General features: G+C 41.5%; 1 protein-coding gene across 5 annotated transcripts in view; it reads right to left on the bottom strand.

Annotated features, from left to right (window-relative positions):
- The window catches only part of STK39 (serine/threonine kinase 39), a 118,508-nt gene that overhangs the window by 82,018 nt on the left and 17,054 nt on the right, over positions 1-19,436 (bottom strand). For 3 of the 5 annotated variants that reach the window (XR_008204655.1, XM_052674986.1, XM_052674987.1), the window contains exon 1: positions 5,020-5,208. The exons of the other annotated variants lie outside the window; for them this stretch is intronic. Coding sequence is in view for 2 of the 3 variants with exons in the window: in XM_052674986.1 (XP_052530946.1) it covers positions 5,020-5,134 (115 nt within the window). In the remaining variant the exon portion in view is untranslated. Of the gene's footprint in view, positions 1-5,019; positions 5,209-19,436 lie in introns of those variants that run through there. 5 annotated transcript variants of the gene reach the window in all.

Consider the following 19,436-nt stretch of genomic DNA (forward strand, 5'->3'; position numbering starts at 1 on the left):
CGCTATTATTATTACTGAAAAGAAAACCACCTTCCATCTACCACTGCTTCGTAGTTCTGAATTATTTTGAAAAGAAGTGGGGAGTGGAAAGAGAGAACCAGAAGAGTCTGGTTCATTTTGGTGTGAGGAGTCACAGAAATACAGCCTACATATATGGTCACTACACAAGTCCTCCACAACTCCTTCTCGTAGAGAACTCCGTTTTTTTCCCCCTCTACTGAATCAGAACAGACGTGGTTTTGTTTCAACTTAACAAAGAGAAGCTCCATTTGACAAGCAGATTCTGGAAAAAAAAAAAAACTGGTCTCTGACCTATGGGTAAGTAATTCTTCATTAAAAAAAAAAAAAAAAATCACAGTACAACAATTCTGATGTTTCAGAACAACATATGAATGAATGTAGAATTGCTCTCCCAGGTCTCAGCTTGGCCTCAAATATCAAAGTATCCTTACAATACTGGTCACAAGTAGTTGTTCCATTTCAGAGAAGCACAGTCTTGCTGTAGGGCTTAAAGAGAATCTAAATCATGCAATCCCTTCAAGTCTCCATACACTCTGCAGCAGAACTGTGGCACTCCTCTCCTCTTGTGGTACTCAAGTAGCTTCTGTGGAGCCAGGAATTTCCAGGTCTCCAAGGTTTTGGACATCCTCTGTAGGAAGAAGCTGGGAAGTAAGAGAAAGCAGAGAGGCACGAAAGCAAAAAAGTGACTGACAGCTTCCAAGAGCAAGAAACCATAGCATACTTTTCTGTAAATTACAATTATGTATTACTGTCAACTGTCTTGACATCTTGAGCATGTTGATTATGTGTTCCTTTTTGTTTGACAAATTATAAGCAAGATTTGCTGGTTACTTGCAATAGCAACAAAACCAAAGCAAATTACACATTTTTTTCTTGTACCAAATTCTAATAAAATGTAATCAAATGTCCTTTCAGACAAGTTTGAATTCTAATTGCATGAGTTATTAAAAGAAAGTTACTGTATTAGATAACAAAGTTAGATCACTCAATCACTTACAAAGCCTAATGACTTGGAAGAACTACAGCTTTGTCTGCAGTCTTGGTGCTTCTAATGGAGAAAGTTCATTTTCTCTCAAAAAAAGACCAACACAAAGCTCTCTTCCCCAGTACTGTTACTATCATTTGTAGACAAGTCAAACAATTAACAGTGCTCTGCAGAGCCTCATCTGCAGCACAGCACTGAGGATGCTCTGAAAGGTATTTTTAAATTGTACAATGACCATCTTCACTCTGACAATGGAATTAAAAGTCATGCTTTTTAAGTTATAAACAGGAGATTTAACATTTTTTAGTTTCTTCAAATGGTTATTAACTGACAGAAAATCTTGACCAAAGTCAGAAAGGCAATACGAGACTGAAGCTACAGCACAACTAAGGTAATTTCTAAATGAGTTGCCAATATAAAGATAATCCATCATGTGTAAGTAACCCTTTATTTTCTAATTAATTCTGCCTGTTTTCTAGGCAAATTGTGTTTCCAAATCAGTTACAGGAGAATATGCAAAAAAAGGTAACTTCAGAGCAGGAGGCAGCAGCCATGATATAATCTGTGCCTCTGTAACAGAAACTTCCCTCACGTCATCAGCACAGTCTTACAGACATTAAGTTACATGCAGGAGGAGAGCACTGTCTGCAACAGTTCTACAAAAGCAAACCAAGTCAATTGTTCATAAGAACTTTAGAGATCTTAAAAAAAAAAAATAATAATTTCATGCTGCTCTGTCCCATACGCTTCATGTAACCCATTACCATTAATATTAAGACTAGACAATTTTCACATGTTTATGTTGATTACCATTCACTTGCTCTGTACAGATTCCAACTGCTTCTGAGGAGGAATAAACCTCACTTGTTATATCCAGCTTACAAAAAAAAAAAAAAAAAAAAAAAAGAAAAAAAAACAGTAAACCCATTACACACTTTCAACAGCATTAAAACAAAGCAAAGGTCTCCCAGTTCTTCACAAAACTAAATCTAGCTCTCCCGTATTAGCAACTATCATTCTCATCTCTAACTACTACTGGAGAGCTGCTTTGGATTCTCACTGTCCTAACAGATATGCAACCCCTTTAGACTCTAAATAGATATGTTTACAAATAGCCTGGACAAATCTGAGTTAATGAAACAATTTCCTTAATTCTTAACTCTACCCTCCACATTTATAGACAGCAATCACAATGATTTCTTCCTGCTGCAGTAGAGATCTGTATGTAGGAATAACAGGAAGACCCTCTTCTTTCCAACAGAGTAACCAGGTGGCAAGTCAAACAGGGAACCTGATCTGACTGAAAACCAACCCAGGAGCAGAACTAGTTTTCTGTCAGATCAATGAGCTCCTTTCAGCAGTTGCCTGCTGGAGCAGATTAAATGCATCATGAAACTGCGCACCAAGAGTTCGCAGAGAACTGGCTAACCACCACAGAAATAAAACACACATGAAAAAACATCTCAGAAGCAGCGTACTTAAGGCCAGCATTTCCTCCCTAACAGGCACTTGAATCTCCTAAGAGTCCAAAAATAATCAGTAGAGAAGGGCAGGAAAAAAAAAGAGTTGTATCATTTGATATCCGTCCTGCGTGGCCTCATCCTTCACAACTGCATTTGGCCAAACACAGTGAGTAACATGAAAAGCTCACATTTGGAGAGAAACAAGGAGGAACTTCTCCCACCTGCCAAATCCACAGGCAGGACAGAAACAACCTATGTGACTAATATTGATTTTCACTTTCCATTCTTTGACCACCATTGAAAATTAAAAACCTTCTAAAGCAGTTGACCAAAATCATTTTGTCTGTGTACTAATTGCCATATGATACAAAGCCTATTTTGTGAAGTGTTATGACCAAACATCCTGGTGCACCTTTTCACCTGCAGAGCCCACAGAGATGCCCCGATACAGTTTATTTTTCTCATTTAAATGGCAAAGGACTGCTGTAACTGAAGCCATCCCCTGAGGACTCGACCCAGTTCCTGGGGGAGATGTGGGAGGTGCCTGCCACAGGTGAAGGGCTCTCTCCAGCCACTGGCGGCTGCTCAGTTTCTCACTGCAGCTAACAATGGTGTGGCTGCTGCAGAGGAATACGATCCAAGCTAGAGTTGTATTATTCCTCCCTCTCTCCGATAAAACCAATGGTTTAGGAACACCTCATATCTATTAAAATTAACAATTCCGGAGATGCTAGATACACATTATGCTCACATTTGGTCAACTGCACTGAATTTACAGGTTTTTTTGTGTTTACTGTTTTAAAACAGTATCAAGACAAAACTTAATCACAGTGGTGATTAACCACTGTGATAACCCACAAGATTTAAGTCACCGTACAAAACAAGTCTCAACAACTTAGCAGAAGCTCAATACAAGTCAGAGAAGTTCACCATGTACATGAACTGAATATATGGTTTATGGATCATATGGTCGTATACCCAATATGACCTCCATTTCCTCACTAGGCTTCACTTTAATTAAGGAAATATTGATATTTAACAACACCCACAGGTACCCAGCAATACAGTTTCTCTTCAGCTGCAGATTTGCTACACCAATAAGCATTCATCCACTGTAAGGGTAGGTGCTAAAGTATATGCATATTACATTTCTAAATATATTAAATTAAGAATTTAAGCAGAAAGGAGAAAGACATTTACCCAGAAAGCTCTCATCCAGCCATTTTATGAAAGATAAATCTCATGACTCACTTTAGGCAAGGCTTAACCCAGCACTTTCGGATGCTTTTCTTAAATAAAAACTAACTCGCCTTAGAAGAGAGTCCGATCCTCAGCAAAGATACAGCTTACACAGATAGAATCAATTCTGCTTGGTGAACTTCTATCCGTTCCCATGCTGAGTAAGAGCAGCCAATAACCCTGCACTGGGGCATTCACTGAGTCATCCCAGCTCCTCTAAGGTAGAAGACCTCAAACGTTTTGTTTCTGCTTATGGAAAACAGCCTGCCTGATAACAACGCTGTGTGCACAACCTGCAGCCCCAATCAATAACGCGTAGTTCTCACTGCCACCAGCCTGAAAGCCATGAGCAATTGCTGTGCAATACTGAAGACAGCCAACAGCACGACCAGGCAAGGCTCCCAGGGGTTGCTTCTTTTATTCATTTAAATGGTTTGAAAGAATAGCAATCCCAGCCTTAGGTCCAGCCTGTATCACCTGCAGCATTTGCTCAAAGTTCAAAGAGTCACGTACAAACAAAAGCAAGTTTTCTCACGGTAGCTTCCATTAGCAACAAGCAGCGGCCAGGTCGGGAGATGAGAAACTTCCCACTGCAGGGACTGCTAACAGCAGTCACATCATCACAGAGCACATCTCAGGATAACACAACCCAAGTACACAGACGGAGATAGAGCCCATCTGATGCACGCTGGATGGCAAGAACGACGTACGCAGCAGCAAGCCCCTACCTGTGGGGCTGCGTCCCACCGCCCTCCGGGACAGAGGTCTCTAGGATGGACCTGAGCGGTGACACCGCACCGAACTCGCGCGCGAGCCGACATACACGGGGGGGGGGCCACGAGGAAAAAAGAAGCGTGCACGACAGCAGCGGGTCTACGGGCGAGAAACACCACCCCCAGGGAACATCAGAAAAATGTAGACTAATCGAAGTGGATGCGCGTACATCTGCGCGCGCCGCAAGCCACGCGGCGCAAGGAGCGCATCCGCAGTTCCCGGGGTCCCGGCAGACAGCGGGGGGCTCCGCGCCGCCCCGAAGCGACGATGCGGCACAGGGCAGCCGCCGGGCCGCACCGGGCGGGGCGCGGCGCTTTCTAGAAGGAGCCGCCGCCCCCCGGGGCCGCGCCGCCCGGCGGATAAAGTTTGCGGCAGCCGGCGGCGGCGCCACTGCAGCGCCGGGCGCGTCCGCCGCAGTGACCGGCCCCGGCAGGAGGGACGCGGCTAGGCCCGGAGCCGGCCGCCGCCGCATCCCCTGCAGCATCCCCCGCCACCGCCCCGGCCGCATCGCCGCCCCACCCCGCCCGCTCCACTGACCGATAACCTCCTGCAGCTCGTAGGCGTCCCTGCAGATGGGCCAGCCAACGGGCGGGGCGGCGGGCGCCGGCTGGGGCTGCTGGACGTGGACCGGCGACTCGCCCTGCTCCGCCATGATGCTGCCGGAGCGCCCGGGCACCCGGCGACCTTCTTCAAACTTCCCTTCCAGCAACACCTTTCGGCCGCTCCCTCCCTCCCTCCCGCCCCGCGCAGCCGGCCGCCCGGCGGAGGGAGGAGGCAGGGCACCGAGGGGGAGGAGGCAGAGGCGGGCGCCGCCGTCGGCCCCGGCCGCTCCGCTCGCCCCGCGCCGCCGAGGAGAGGCCGGGCGGCCGCCTGCGGGCCGCGACGGGCGCTCGGCGCTGGAGATCGCTCTCGCGCGTCCCCGTTTCGCGGGGAGCAGCACGAGGACTCCCCGGACGCCGGCTGACCCGGCGGCTCGCTCGCTGCCGTCCTCCTCGCGCATCCGCGAGGCTCCCGGCGGCGCGCGGCTGGAAGCGCTGCGGGCACTCGGTTGAGCGCGTGCAGGCCGCGGCCTGCGGGAAGAGCCCCGGGCCGCCCCGAGAACGCGGGGATGCTGCGGGGTCTTGGAGGAAGCCCGGGGCCGACGGGGATGCTGCCGGGGAAAGCACCTGTTAGGCCAACTGCACCAACGTGCAAACACCTCTGTAGCACTCGCTTCAAGCATAAAAGCGTTCCTGCCAACAGCATCACTGCTGCACACTCATATTTAAATTTGAAGACATGAGCAACCATTTGGTTTTGGCAGCTTTGGGCACTCCAATCCCGCAAAGCAGTGGAGTGGCCTTACTCAAGCAGGGAAGCGATGCCACACTGCTACACCTCAGCACAGATGCAGCCTCACACTCACCAAGCAGGGTTAGCACACAGCTGGGAGCTGTTCCCACAGCCAACAGAACTGAGGGGTCTAAACAGACAGGAGTCATTGTTAAACTTTTCTACCTCTCTGCATGATGAGACAAGATTTAAAAAAAAAAAAAAAAAAAAAAAACCACAACCAAACAATCTCTGAGTAGATGAAACTCAGGAACTTAAACTGATATTAATATAGCATACAGTTGTGTTTTTCTTTCCTTTCTGCCATCTTAGCAGTCATTCATGTAGTACCAGCAGGGTGTTACCTACTATAGTCTCACTCCTACTTTGAAAGCTTCATATTTCAAAATCCATGGGATTCAGAAAGCAGTAAGAAAAAAAGTTTCATCGTAGATTTTAAAAATTTCCTATTACAGTAGGGGAAATATTGATGGTAGGCGGACAGTTGGGCTAGATGATCATGGAGGCGCTTTCCAACCTTAGTGATCCTACAATAGGGATTTAAGGTCATTGGAACTGATGATGAAAATGTGAGCTGGAAATCTCTCAGAGCCAGCACTGATTGATGTCAGAACTGAATCTCAAAACTGTTGAGAAGCACAAATCCCAGAATCACTAAGGGTGGAAAAGACCTGTAAGATCACTGAGTCCACCCCATCCCCACCTTGCCCACCAACCACATCGCCATGTGCCACATCTCCACATTTAGCCAACACCTCCAGGTATGATGAGCCGACTATCACCCTGGGCAGCCTGTGCCAACACTTTAACTTTTTCCGAGAGAAATAATTTCCTAACATCCAACCTTAAGAGTAAGAATAGCTTCATATCAGGTCTCAGTTTGCACAGGACATCTAAGGAGTTTAGTGCTTTGGGAGTTATCATTTTGCGGCAACACACCTGTATAAACATACATATGCTTCTGTTTGGTTGAATCTCAAGAGAATTTCCCCTAGGTAGCTGTGGATCCAGACATGAAACCAAGCACATGTGTACTTTATCCTCCCCATCTCCTCAACCCATCGATATTCTGAGTACTTTATATTCCATTCAAAGTTGAGACCCTGATCCTAACAAGGAAAAATTTCCACAGAGCAACAGTAGGATCAGAACCATAATGTGATATGTGTCTCTTGGTTGTATTATTAACTTCTCAGCAGGATGGCTGGAATCTGACCTGACAATAACAAGCCAAACCCTCTCTCTTATCTATAAATTTACTATCTTGTTTCAAAAGAAAGCTATTCCTACAAAACAAAATCAAGTTATTTATGTTTTGCTGTGTTGCTAAGAAGGCATAATGAAGAATGAATTCTTTAATAACTGCTTAGCATTTCATCAGGTCCATCAACAACTTGCAAATATGGGCTTCCATTTTCTTACAAGCAGCTGTTAAGCTTAGTATGGAAGCCACTAGCAGTAGGTAAATACTGCATGTTTTATGCTGAAAAAATGATTCATTACAATTTAATTTTTAAAAGCAAAATCATTAAAACATTTTCATATACAAACGTTAGAAATTATCTCCCACAAAACTAAAGGTCAACAAGACTTGGAAGAGGATATATCAAACTGTCATTCGATATTAAGCTCAATGCCAAAACTAGGCAAACTCGTTGTTAGTAGAGGAGACCTTTCTGCCAGCAATAACATGGAGAAAATAAAAGGACAGCAACAGCATAGGGCAAATCAATCAGCACTGAGAAATGGTTTCTCACAAATGATGGCAAACAGCCAGCTTCTCCATCTGCACTCAGCTGTTGGCGGGTGGTGGCAGGGGATACTTTTAGTTCCTAAGCCATGAATTCCAGTGATGTTGCTGCCATATCACTAGCAAAATTGCTAGAATTTAGCATCATAGAATTACAGAACAATGTAGATTTTTTTGTCCCTGAACTAGCAATACAACTTTGGAAATTTCCAGAGCACACTCACACTTTATTGAGATGAGCAGCTCTTACAGGGAGAATTTTCCAGGAGGGCAATTTGCTATAGAGTGGAACTGGCGGGAAATGCTCCGCGCAGCCAGCACAGCATAGGACTCAGGTTTCAGATTCGCGTAAGGTAACACAAAGAAAAGCGACAGCCAGCCCCAGCCCTCGAAACGGCTGGTGTGCAGCAGCCGGCCAGCTGCCTTTGGAAAGCAGGGCCCCTGCTGGAGGCTGCTGGGAAGAGCCTTGCAGCTTTAGAAACTTAAAGCAGTACAGCCAATAGCGTTTTTTTTCCTCCCCCTGTTGCCCAAAAACTCCGATTAAAGAACTATCTGCAGATTTCGGAGATTCAGTAGAAAGAAAAAAAAAAAAAAGAGAGAACTCAAAAATAATAAAATAATATATTAAAATCACTGTACCACAAATTGAGGACATTTCAGAACAGTCATACCCTGCTTGAACATGGTTTGGTCTTGTGAAGTGCTTAAAAAAAAAAAAAAAAGAAACAATGCTGAACCAAGTCTCCAAATAAAGTGAAAAAATGCTTTACATAGCCAGGCTACAGGGAAAAGTAGCAATCGTCAGAAGCCTACAAGCCAATATGGATAAGAGTTAAGCAGATGCTCAGACCCTTCAATGGCTCCGACCAAACAATAAAAGCAACAGGCACAATTTAAGTAGCCATATGAACTAGCACAAGCTAAAACAGCAGGAAGAACAAGAACCAGTCTCTCTGCTATCACCTTTCTCTCTCAGAGAAGCAAGTGAAACAAAGCCATCCCCTCTCACCTAAAAATGGCCTACTAATATGATTATCACATAGTATAGCACAGCTGCCTGCAATTTTGTACCCTGGATTTGGAAACCTCCAATTTGAATAGAGGGATGGCTGTGCTTTTAAACATCATGAGATATGAAGGCTGACACAACAATAGCTGGTGCTGATGGGAGACAACAACATGCTTTCAGTCATCCTTTTACTTCTAGCAAACATATAGTTTAGTAGGTAACATTCCTATTATTGTTGCTAGCATGCTTGCTTTCATAAAATCTTGCAGTGTAGGCCAGTTTCTGCTGACACAAAAGACGTTAGAAAAGATGTTAGAATCTTCTATCAATATGCATTAAGAAAAGAGTCTTGATACCCTGGAAAACTTCTGATTCTGCAGTCACTGTGTCAGCTGTGTTTTTGCTAAGTCTCACTGTTAATGTATTTCAGGGCATATTTCCAAAATAAATCACCTTTTCTCCTGAGTTAAAGGCCGTAATGCTTTTTCCTCTTTTCCTCCTGCACCTCCCTTCTTTATAAAGCTCTGTAACGCGTTCTACTCAGCTCATTTCCTCCTTAAATTCAGGATGTAAGACTTTGTGTTCTGGATATTAGTGGTTGTTGAACCAATAACCATTAAGTCATAGTTCATTGTTACACACTCACGTTGACCTTCTAATTATTTCCTTATATGCTATATGCCAAGCTGATATCAGCCCTCGCAATAGAAGTTCCCATTGCTCATCCGGTAAGTTCTATCAGCACCACAATACCTGCCACTGTGATGAGTGGCATTTCCTCTTAGAAACAGGATGAAATACCATTCCCTTTCACGTAAAAACCAAACCTTTTCCTTGAGTATTTTCTTATTTGCTCAACCTGTTTTATAGGTGGCATAGACACAATAAAAGCCTGTCTTTGTCTCAACTACTCTGAATTTAAGAGACCACAACAGGCATATTGAAGATCTTGCATAAGAAGTAATAAAGCCTATGCAAGTTTTTCAGCAGAGAAGGGGGCGGACACTCAAATGTACAAGAGTGTTGATCAAAGGACTTTCATGGTTTTCATCACTGTAGGCTATGACCATCTCAGGCATAATAATATATTAGTATCTACATACTAGAAGGCTGGGGAATACAATTATTTGAATTTTACAACGAGAAACAGAGAGGGCTTAAGAGATTTGCCAAAGATCATACAAGATGTCTGTAGCAAAACTGGGTCTGTAACACATTTTCAAAGGATAAGATTTCATACAGCCTCAATTAGCTGACAGCTAATTCCCAGTTTGGTTCAGCTGAAAAAAATAATAGCTACCTCACCATGCATCCAAACAGGCAATAGAGAGGGAAAACAGCATTGACATGAGAAACTGTGTCTTAAAGCAGGGAATGGGACATGCTACCAATTCAACAGGAACTGTTTTAGATTTATTAGATAGTCATGAAATGGCACTAAATCCCAAACATATAACATTTTAAAAGTCTATTCATCAAAGTAAATGATACTCACCTTTCCTCACTTTCCATTTATAATAACAGGAAACAGTTTGTACTTTACTGGAAAGCTACAAACTTCATTTCAGCAATGTTTATAACGTGCTTGAGCTCTTGGAATTGAAGTAGTCCAAAAATAGAACATTTTAGTTTTGAGAATGCCGTCTGAAATAATTTTGTAATCTAAATACTCTAAGTAGGCTTATGCATGAAACTTTTAAACCAAACTGTTAAGCAAATTTTTGATGACTTAAGTTTCCACTTTTCTCCTCCTACTAGAAATTGTGGGTTCAGTAGCAATGGGCAGTTCAGTGCCTTCTGGCAAACTGAAATTGCAGTTGAAATAAGACTTTCTCATTTTGTGCTTCCTTTCCAGCATTATGATTGACAAATGACAAAACTATCCAGAGCCACCAGCTAAGAACCCTTGCCTAACTTGATCTTCATAAGAAGTTCAGTCTCCTATTTCTCAAAGCAGCTCGCTCTGCTCTCAGAGCTTTCAGGCTAGCAGGGCTCCTCAGATACCCTGGAGACAGCAAGCTGCTTCATGAAGAGCTCCTGCTCAAGCAAGCTGCCTTAGGCAGCAGTACAGGCTGAGCTCCAGATGAGACAGGTACCACAGGTGCTGAATAGCAGCAGGTGCAGCAGCTACACCCACAGGGCAGTGGCCAGATGACAAGGCAGGGGCAGGCCAAGGAAGAACAGCCAAGGTTAGCCAGTGATCTGATAGCCAGTAGCGAAGCCTGGAGGAAAAGGGAGCTCTGTGGTGAAGCAAGGAAGCCAGAGCTGCAAGGCAAGGTCAGGGTGAGCAGGGTAACTGGGCTCCAGCAAGGAACCCAGATAAGGACCCTGAGCTTACAGGATAGGCCCCAGGCAAGGGTCCTTGGAACTCTTTTACATAACTCAGCTGTTCTCAGAGCAGTTTAATAGGAGAGAAAGAAGTTTCAAACTCTACAGAACACCAGCCACTAGGGCTTAGCACCAAGAAGCCTCTTCTGTTTCACAGGTTGGGTGCTCTCTACACCTACTGTTGACATCCAGAGTAAATGGGCAGAGCAGAACTACTAGCAGCAGAGCTACAGATCCAGATTCAGGAAGATGCCTATTGCTTTAATTCCTTCTAGCCTGAGAAAGCACTGAAACATGCCAATCTATCCAAAGGGAAAAGATCAGAAATTGCTATCCTTTCCTACTTATCAGTCAAAGCTCACAACTCTTCCCAGAAACAAGACAAGCTATAAAACAAAAATCCTGTAAGAAACGAGTAGTCTTCACACCAGGAAAATGAAAATTACAGCTAAGATGTTAAAAATAGAATCAAAATCTAAAGAAACAATCTCTCTTAGAACAGTGAGAATACTGTAAGATTCCAAATACTATAATTGCTTTTTCTCCTATCTGTAAGAGGAGCTAAGATGTATAAGAATAATATCCTTAAATGTTCACAGTGTTAAAAAAATAACATTTGTTAACTTTAGGTTTTATTCTTCCTTAAAAGACCTTTACCAACTGCTTTGGGGCTTGCACAATCTTTTAATTAAAAAAAGGAGACTTCAAACATAACAGTGTAAAATGCACTCTTTTCTAGTTTACATGTTATTGTTTTTACAATTTTCTTGAGTTCTAATTTATCCACTGAAATGCTGTAATACTACAATGCGATGAAAAGAGTAGTAGTAATAGCAGAGTGGTAACAACCCTAGGTTACAGCAAATGAGAACAAATTGCAAATGAGAACTAAATGCAGAAGCCATCAACACAGAAACAAGGGAAGAAAAACTGCTTACCTTCAGGAAATTTCTGGTAGGCAGGGACCTCCAACAAGGTAACCTTGTCTCCACTGCCAACCCTTAAATGAGTACTGGGGAGAGGTGGATCCTGGCTCCACCCCTTCCAGTCATTCAGGGGCATTACATGCACCTGAGCTGCACTGGGTTGGCCCTGCCTTCCCACCAGGTGCTCAATCACTGGGTCAGGCTGTGACTTGGTATTTCTGCTACAGCCATGAATAACAGAAGCCTAAATGTTTCCATGCTGATTTTGCTACACAAAAAACAGAAATCAGGAGTTTAGGCACAAACTGATCTTACGATTTTCTGGCATGTTACTGAAATGGAAAAACACCCCCAACGGATACATTTTTTCACAGATTCTGTCAAATAATAGCCCTACATTTGCTACATACTGCTAGGTATAGCAGACCAAGAAAGCACTCCTAATTTTTTTTCAATCATTATCAATACATCAGAAGCAATCAGCACAGTACATGAAAACCAGATGCCCTGGTATAAACAAGTTTTGCCATTATAGCTTGTAATATGTCCTTTGCAAATACAGCTGTGAAAAAGAAAGCTATGACCTAGTACTCTGCCCAGCATGACTACACTTACAAAACTAGCTACAGAAGCAAAAACTCCATTTTGACCCTTCTGATTGCTTTGCTTATGTGGGGGCTAACAAAAGCTGGATTTTGCCACAGTACACAAAAACATACATGGAAAAAGTGCCAGTCAAATGCAGTTTTTCCTCTGCTATCATGAACACAGCTTTCTATTGCCACTGATTACACCAACATGTAGAATTGTTCTGATACGAAAGCACTCACTGATGAAGGTCATTCCAGTTACACAGAGCATCAGCTGAAATGATGCAGTTCTGGAATTTGATCTTATAGTGGCAGCAGAGAGAGTGGCATTGGAGAGGCCTGGGGTGAATATTACTAAATAACAGAAAGTGAGATTAGGACAGCTAGAAGCTCCCAGGCAGCTGGAAATCTAACCTTACAAAAACATCAGGAAGATACTTACATACAGATTTTATCTGAATCTGCAGAGTCAGAGAAATAAAAATATTGAACTTCTTGGAGTAAAGCCTGATAGTAACAAAAATATCTTTAGCATATCATGCATATCAGAAACTATTTACTTAGAGTAAGTTTACTACAAACTTGTATTACATAGACAAGCAAAGCACCATGTGTATATTTTAAACATAAAAGAGTCTTTCAACCGTACAACACAAAAGTAAAGTGAAACTTTAAAGAAGCCTGTTTAAGCTGTGCAAATTGAGGAAGTCTGTCTAATATTCTGTACTGGGTTGGGTTATGAATAAAAACTTCATTCCAAGAATTTTAGGAGCCCAAATCGTGGCTTGTCTGGTGGCATGTTGAAGCAGCTGAAGTTGCCCACTTCAGGAAGAAATGTATAAAAGTTTGGAAACAGCCCAATGTTCCACACAGGGCTGAGAAACAGCACAACCCTGTGGAAAGAAGAGTGACAGCTCAGAGTCGAGAACAGTCTGCAGGTAGTCCTGACAGTGATAGCACAAATGAGAGAAATGCCTAGCATACAGAAAAGAAAGAAATGCTGTGTAAGCCTTTGCTTCTGTGAATGAACGAAAGCAAGAGACAACTGCTTAAATAAAGACTAGTTCAAAAACTAAATTACAGTTCTGAGCAAACTGTGGGTTGTGATTGATAAAAACATACCTGAAAGGCAGAGTCTTTAAGGTTAAGGCTGTTAGCACAGTCTGGGACAGATGGTGCCCAGTTACACCTACCAATTCTGGAGTAAGATCTCAGCTATATTTCAATTTTGTTTTTAAAGATAGAAAAATGTATTAAAAGCTATAGCTATGTATGGCTTTAAAAAGCAAACAAAAGAGCTAGTAAGATTTTATATTGGCCTTGTAGTTTCTGTGTTATCAGATTAACTATGGCGGTTTCCCATATTCCGCAGACACAATTTCAGTGAAAACAAGAGTATCCTGGTGACTTGAAAAAAAAGGCAGTGGTAAAATTTTGCTTTGCTTGTTTATGTTGTCAGCAAAAATCTATGATTTAATATTCTCAATTTCCTGGAACAGACATGCTAGAGGAGTATCTCAGCTAAGCAGCTGATTGACAAAGTCAGACTTGTTTAGCTGGGTAAATATTTGAGGTTGCAGTTTACATGGCACAAGTCTCAGCAGGTCATAAAAAGTTCGTTGTTTTTTTTTCCAATTCAAGAAATTAGCTGAAAGTTGTTTTAGAGTAATACCATCCATACTTAAAGGGACTGTAGTGATATTGGTGTGTTCTGTTTCATTAGTCTCATATCCAGTTATTTAATAGTGCAAAGCAGAATTTATCAGCTCTATCAATGAATCATTGTTGGGAACCTACAGACATTTTTAATAGAGAACTGGAATATTAATAATGAAGAAGCTGGAGGCAGAATTAAAAATGGGTTGTGTAAAACTATGAAGAAGTAAAAATCTTCAAATAGCAAGGTGGTGAGTCCCTAGGCATAAATGCCTCTTTGAATCAAATAAACATGGAAATAAATCATCAAAGATATCACAGATGACAGCTATGGTTACCACTCCATCCAGAGACAATGGAAGGAACATATGGCACCAAACTCAGCTCCCAGAAAGGAAGGAGAGCAGCTGCCTATAGAATGAGATAAAACCAATGGTTTGTTGACATTGCTGAGGCAACATCGCAAAATCCCTTGACATATGAAAGAAGCAGAACAAATGAATTTTCCATATAAGTAGCAGCAATGATATTTCTGCTGAGATTCAGTCAATGTCATTTTTAATCTCTAAGCCATTTAGGTAGGTTCCAGGCATTACCTGCAATTTTTAAAAACCTCATGCATTTTTAAGTGTTGTCCAGAAAGAAAGCTGATGCACTAGAACAGTCTAAGGACTTCCATATGGTCACTTATGCCAAACCAGCTGAAGGGCATGGACTCCTTTGTCTACTATAAGCTTTTCAGCAAGAAGATACCTGATTCCAAGAATCTCTAAATGACATGGTGAAGGAAGATCAGATAGGTTTTGCATTTGCTTTTACATCTCATAGTTTTTCTCTAATAGGAAGAAACACAGTGGCCTTTAATAACAGGAAAATAAAGGAGTATTTCCCACTCTGCTTTGTCAGACAAGGAATTAAGTACCAGTTTTCTTATTAATTCTCCCAAGCCTCTTGTGACAACAGATAGAGAGGGTTTTGTTACCTCGCCTGTAAATGTACTTCTGAAGGTATATAAAAGCAATTTTTGCTGCTTGAAATAGAGTAAAATGTAAATTCAAATTTGCAGGAGTTACATTTGCAAGATATATTTCTTCAGTACAGCAAAATGTTTCCATTTTAATGGAATAAGCAATAGAAAAGGATTTTTCTAACACTTACCATATCTAATTTTTTTTATATTCCCTGACACTGTTCACTGCCTGAATGCAGCACTGAACAATTAAACAACAGTATATATATTATCTAAATTAGCAGAGCATTTTTTTTAGATTCAGCTGTTGTCTGACAAATATTTCAAATCAAAGAGTAAGACATCTTTTAATTAGGATCTTACATTCTAAGCTGTAAAGAGAATTAACTATTCTAATCACACAGAAGATTTTTTAAAAGTACGAACAAAATAGTTCTATTTTGTTTAAATTCACATTTGCAGCACAGACCATAATTTTCATCTTCAAAGCTGCTTAGAAATTCTGACAAAGCACTTATGTAACTTTGTAACTTCTGTGAAGAACTTATATATCAATTAGTCAAAAAACTGGGGGGAAAATTTAAATCATATTAAAACGTTTTCACTCCAAAAAAAAAAAAAAAAAAAAAAAAAGAATTGCCAGATATATTCACAGAGAACCTAAAGGTACCTCATGAGAGGTCCAAGACTCAACTTAAGTGTTTTAATGCTCCCTAGTATCAATGCAGCAAATGAACCACATGAATGACAAGACCCTTCAGGAAAATGCTCCTGCTCACAGTCACAGGCCTGAGCTGGAAATAGTGCTCTTCATTCACTATCACCATTAGTTCTGTTTTCTCAGGAACCATATCCAAACATGTATAAATACTTGTACACACCAATAACAGTGTGAGACTTCCGATTGAGTCTCAGGGTTCAAAATCATTATTACTTTTACATGAAAATCTTATATTCTAAGGGCTCTGACTGATTAAACTTCTACATAAACATATCCAACAGCCTGTCAGGGGAATTGCAACCTGGCACGTCTATTAGGAAAGTAACCAGTATTGATTTGTATTAGTGCTGATCTCATATTCCTCAGCAACATTCAGGTGACGTTTCCACTCTCTTGATAGATTATAAGCTTTTATCTTTTGTAGAAGCAAGCCAGACAAATCCAAAGTACCATTACTTTCAAATGAGAGATTTCACAACAGGAAGAGTTTGTTTTCTCAAGTTTTGGAGCACTTTTAACTTCATGCCCCTGTAAGCTGCCAAGCAGACTAGCCTGGATGCTAGAACCACTTGCTTAATGGAACAAGAGAAATAGCGCAGGCAGACAGAAGGCTTCCCCAGGCTGTAGAATCAATATAATCTCAGACTCCGCATCACCACCTTATTAGTCTTCAGTTCCACTGCAGAAACTGCCACAGAGCATCATAAAACTTCAAGGAGACAATGAATGTTTTCAGAGCAGCACTCTGTCAGCCAGATGACAGTGCTAGATACAACCTATAATCACAGAGGTGATGGGGCTGTCTCACTTGCAGATTGTCAGTTTCTAGATTTGTACATTAATTTTCAATTCCCTTTCTCGCCTACTCTTTCCTTAGAAGTTCAGCTAAGTAATTTGCAGAAGCTTTTATTATTTTTAGCAGGTGGATGTCTGTATCCTTGCTACTTACAGATTGTTCTGTAAGCACAGAGTCAGTGAGGTTTTGTTAGAATATAGCTTATGTATATGTAGCTTATAGGCAGAAATAAGGTTGAGGGAGGGAGTAATAGATTTTATTTTAACTGATAGTATTGAGATGAGGAGGACTTAGGTCTCAGGTCACAGCTTCTTCAGTTCTATGTAGAAGCAGCAAACTTGGAGATAGACATGGATCAGAAGCAGGAACACTCAGGGACAGAAACACACCCTTACATCTTTCATGGAACAGCCACTTCAGCTCTGATCTCTCAGCTCTCATCCCGGGCTGTTTTCCAAAGAGTCTAGGAATACATAATTTTGCTGCACATGAAAAATTATAAACTCAGACTAATTCTTGCTTCACAGTGCCTGCTTTTGTTCCAGAGATGCTAATGTTACATCCTACAGCCCCAACAACTTCTCTGCTTCCTTCCTTGCCAATTATCCTTTCCTCTCAATTGTTTAATGGATTTAAACTTGGTTCAGTTCTGCCCTAGCTGTATTTTGCCAGAGTTTGAGTGATTCTACTCCTGAACAAAAGCAAGTCAACGTGTTCAAAAGCCTATTTATTCTCCCCAGATCTGAGAAGCAAGGCAATAGATGGAGAACAAGCCTGGCCCAGTCAAATCTACAGACAAGGGCTTGACAAGGGCAGAAGCAAAGCTAGATGCAGGACCAGAGACTCCAGGTGATGCTCCTCACAGTGGTCTGGTGCAGGCTGTACCAGAGCTGGCTTTGTGCACAGGCAGCAAAACCCCTAAAAAGAGACCTTGCCTGGCATCGCACTCAAGGCTCTGGAAATCCTGTAACATCATTTGAACTCTGTTTTGTCCTTTAGGTGTTCAGATTTGCAGAGGATATGGGCTCATGTAAAAAAGATAGTGCAGATGAATATTTTATACTAGATAGCCTGTAGTTCTTCACAGTGATCAAACTGAAAAATTCCGTAGTTGTTTGTGTAATTACAATGACATTTTTTAAAAATTCTTGCCACATGCTGGAAGCCAGCTGGTTGATAGGTCTACCTGTCTCTTCCTATTTCTGGAACATGGTGAGGTGAGATGGGAAGGGTAGGCATGTCAATACAGTGTTTCTCCCCCCATGTATTTGATCCACCGCTATTTTTAATCATAATCTTTCCCCATTCTGAGAACATTACTTCTTTTTTAGAAGTAATGCCTTTCTAGGCATTTATCTTTAAAAATAAGTTAAGGTTTAACAGCAGAATCTGAGTGCTGAGAATTACTATGTAAAATATTTTCCTTTAATTAGAAAGGACATCTAGGTGTCTTTCAAACAAATCTTGCAGATTCAAATACATGGCAAGAGAGAACAGATGGAGAGAGAATCATTGTTTATTTACTTGTGTTTAAGTATTGTAGATTGAGTTTCATTTGAAGAGATCTTTTCCAACTCATCTGCTACTCATTCACACCACTTTAATTCCCTTATGTATATCTGGATAAATAATGAATAGTCAGTGTAATGCAGTTGGTGTACAATGCAGTAAACAAAGCCTTTTGAAAGAGAACTGCAAGACCCGACTGATTGCTAACATTAAGGCACTTGGAGTAGATGCATGTTACTGAAATCACATTATCACCTTTCAGTCCTGCACTTTGGAAGCTTAAACAGTTTTGTGCAGCTCTTTGGAATTGTAAAATAAATAAATAAACAAATAGATAGATAAATAAATTCTAATACTTTGATTTCCTCTTTAAAAAGATGTGCCCAGAGGGCTGGGGAAAAGATGTCTGTGCCCTCTCGGAACAGCCCAGTTCTCTCATCTTTGTGGGACAGGGATAAGCCAAGGCACAAGCAGACGAGCCAGACAAAGTAGTCAGCGTCTCATAATGTGCTGTGCCATCCTTGGACACTTCAATGGTTGGGGGATCTATGGCTCAAGGCATGGCTAGGCTGGATTTTGCCCTCAGTAAGATTGTCCTTGCCAGGAGGTTTTTGTTTTGTTGTTTTTTTTTTTTTTAGTCTGGGACAGGAGTGTCAGCATTGCTCCAGGCATTCCCAGAGTGCAAAAACCTCCCAGCACAACAGGGCTGTGATTTTTCCACATCATATCAACAGACCCTGGGCAAAATAACTATTTAAACTAGGATGATGGAGCTATTTGTATCTGTTTTCACTGTGAAGATACTTAATAAAAATCCCCTTTGTGAAAGTAGAAATTGTGGACCACATAATGCTTGAAACAATAAGGTATTGAAATAAGAGCTGAGAATGGAGTTGCATCTTTTAATGAAACTCCCAGACCATGGTGGAAGTTTCAAGTCTATTTATGGCTTTTACTGTAAGAAACACCTTGACATAATTCCATACGCTGCAAGAATCATCCAGGTAACCTCTCCAATCTCATTATGCCAACTTAAGTGAATCCCATAAAAATTAAAGAAAAATAAGTGTTCTTCACCTGTTCTAATCATCACTGTGATCCAAGCCTTGGAGAAATAGAGGAAAAGAAGAGAAAGTGGAAATCGTATTATTTTCCAGGACCATAGTTGTGAGAGTGTTGTAACTTTCATCAAGGCTATATAAAACCTGTCCCCTGCCTTCTTCTGTACTCCTTTGAGCAATTGACATGCTTGAGGGTTGATCACTGTCATTTTTTCCAGACCTTCTTCCTGTTACTTGGAGGTAACTGCATACATGAGCTTGATGTATTAAGTTTTGAAGTAATATTTACTTTTTTTTTTTAGATAG

Source organism: Tympanuchus pallidicinctus, unplaced genomic scaffold (assembly GCF_026119805.1).
Source record: "Tympanuchus pallidicinctus isolate F22 unplaced genomic scaffold, pur_lepc_1.0 scaffold15, whole genome shotgun sequence".
Classification (NCBI taxonomy): Eukaryota; Metazoa; Chordata; class Aves; order Galliformes; family Phasianidae; genus Tympanuchus; species Tympanuchus pallidicinctus.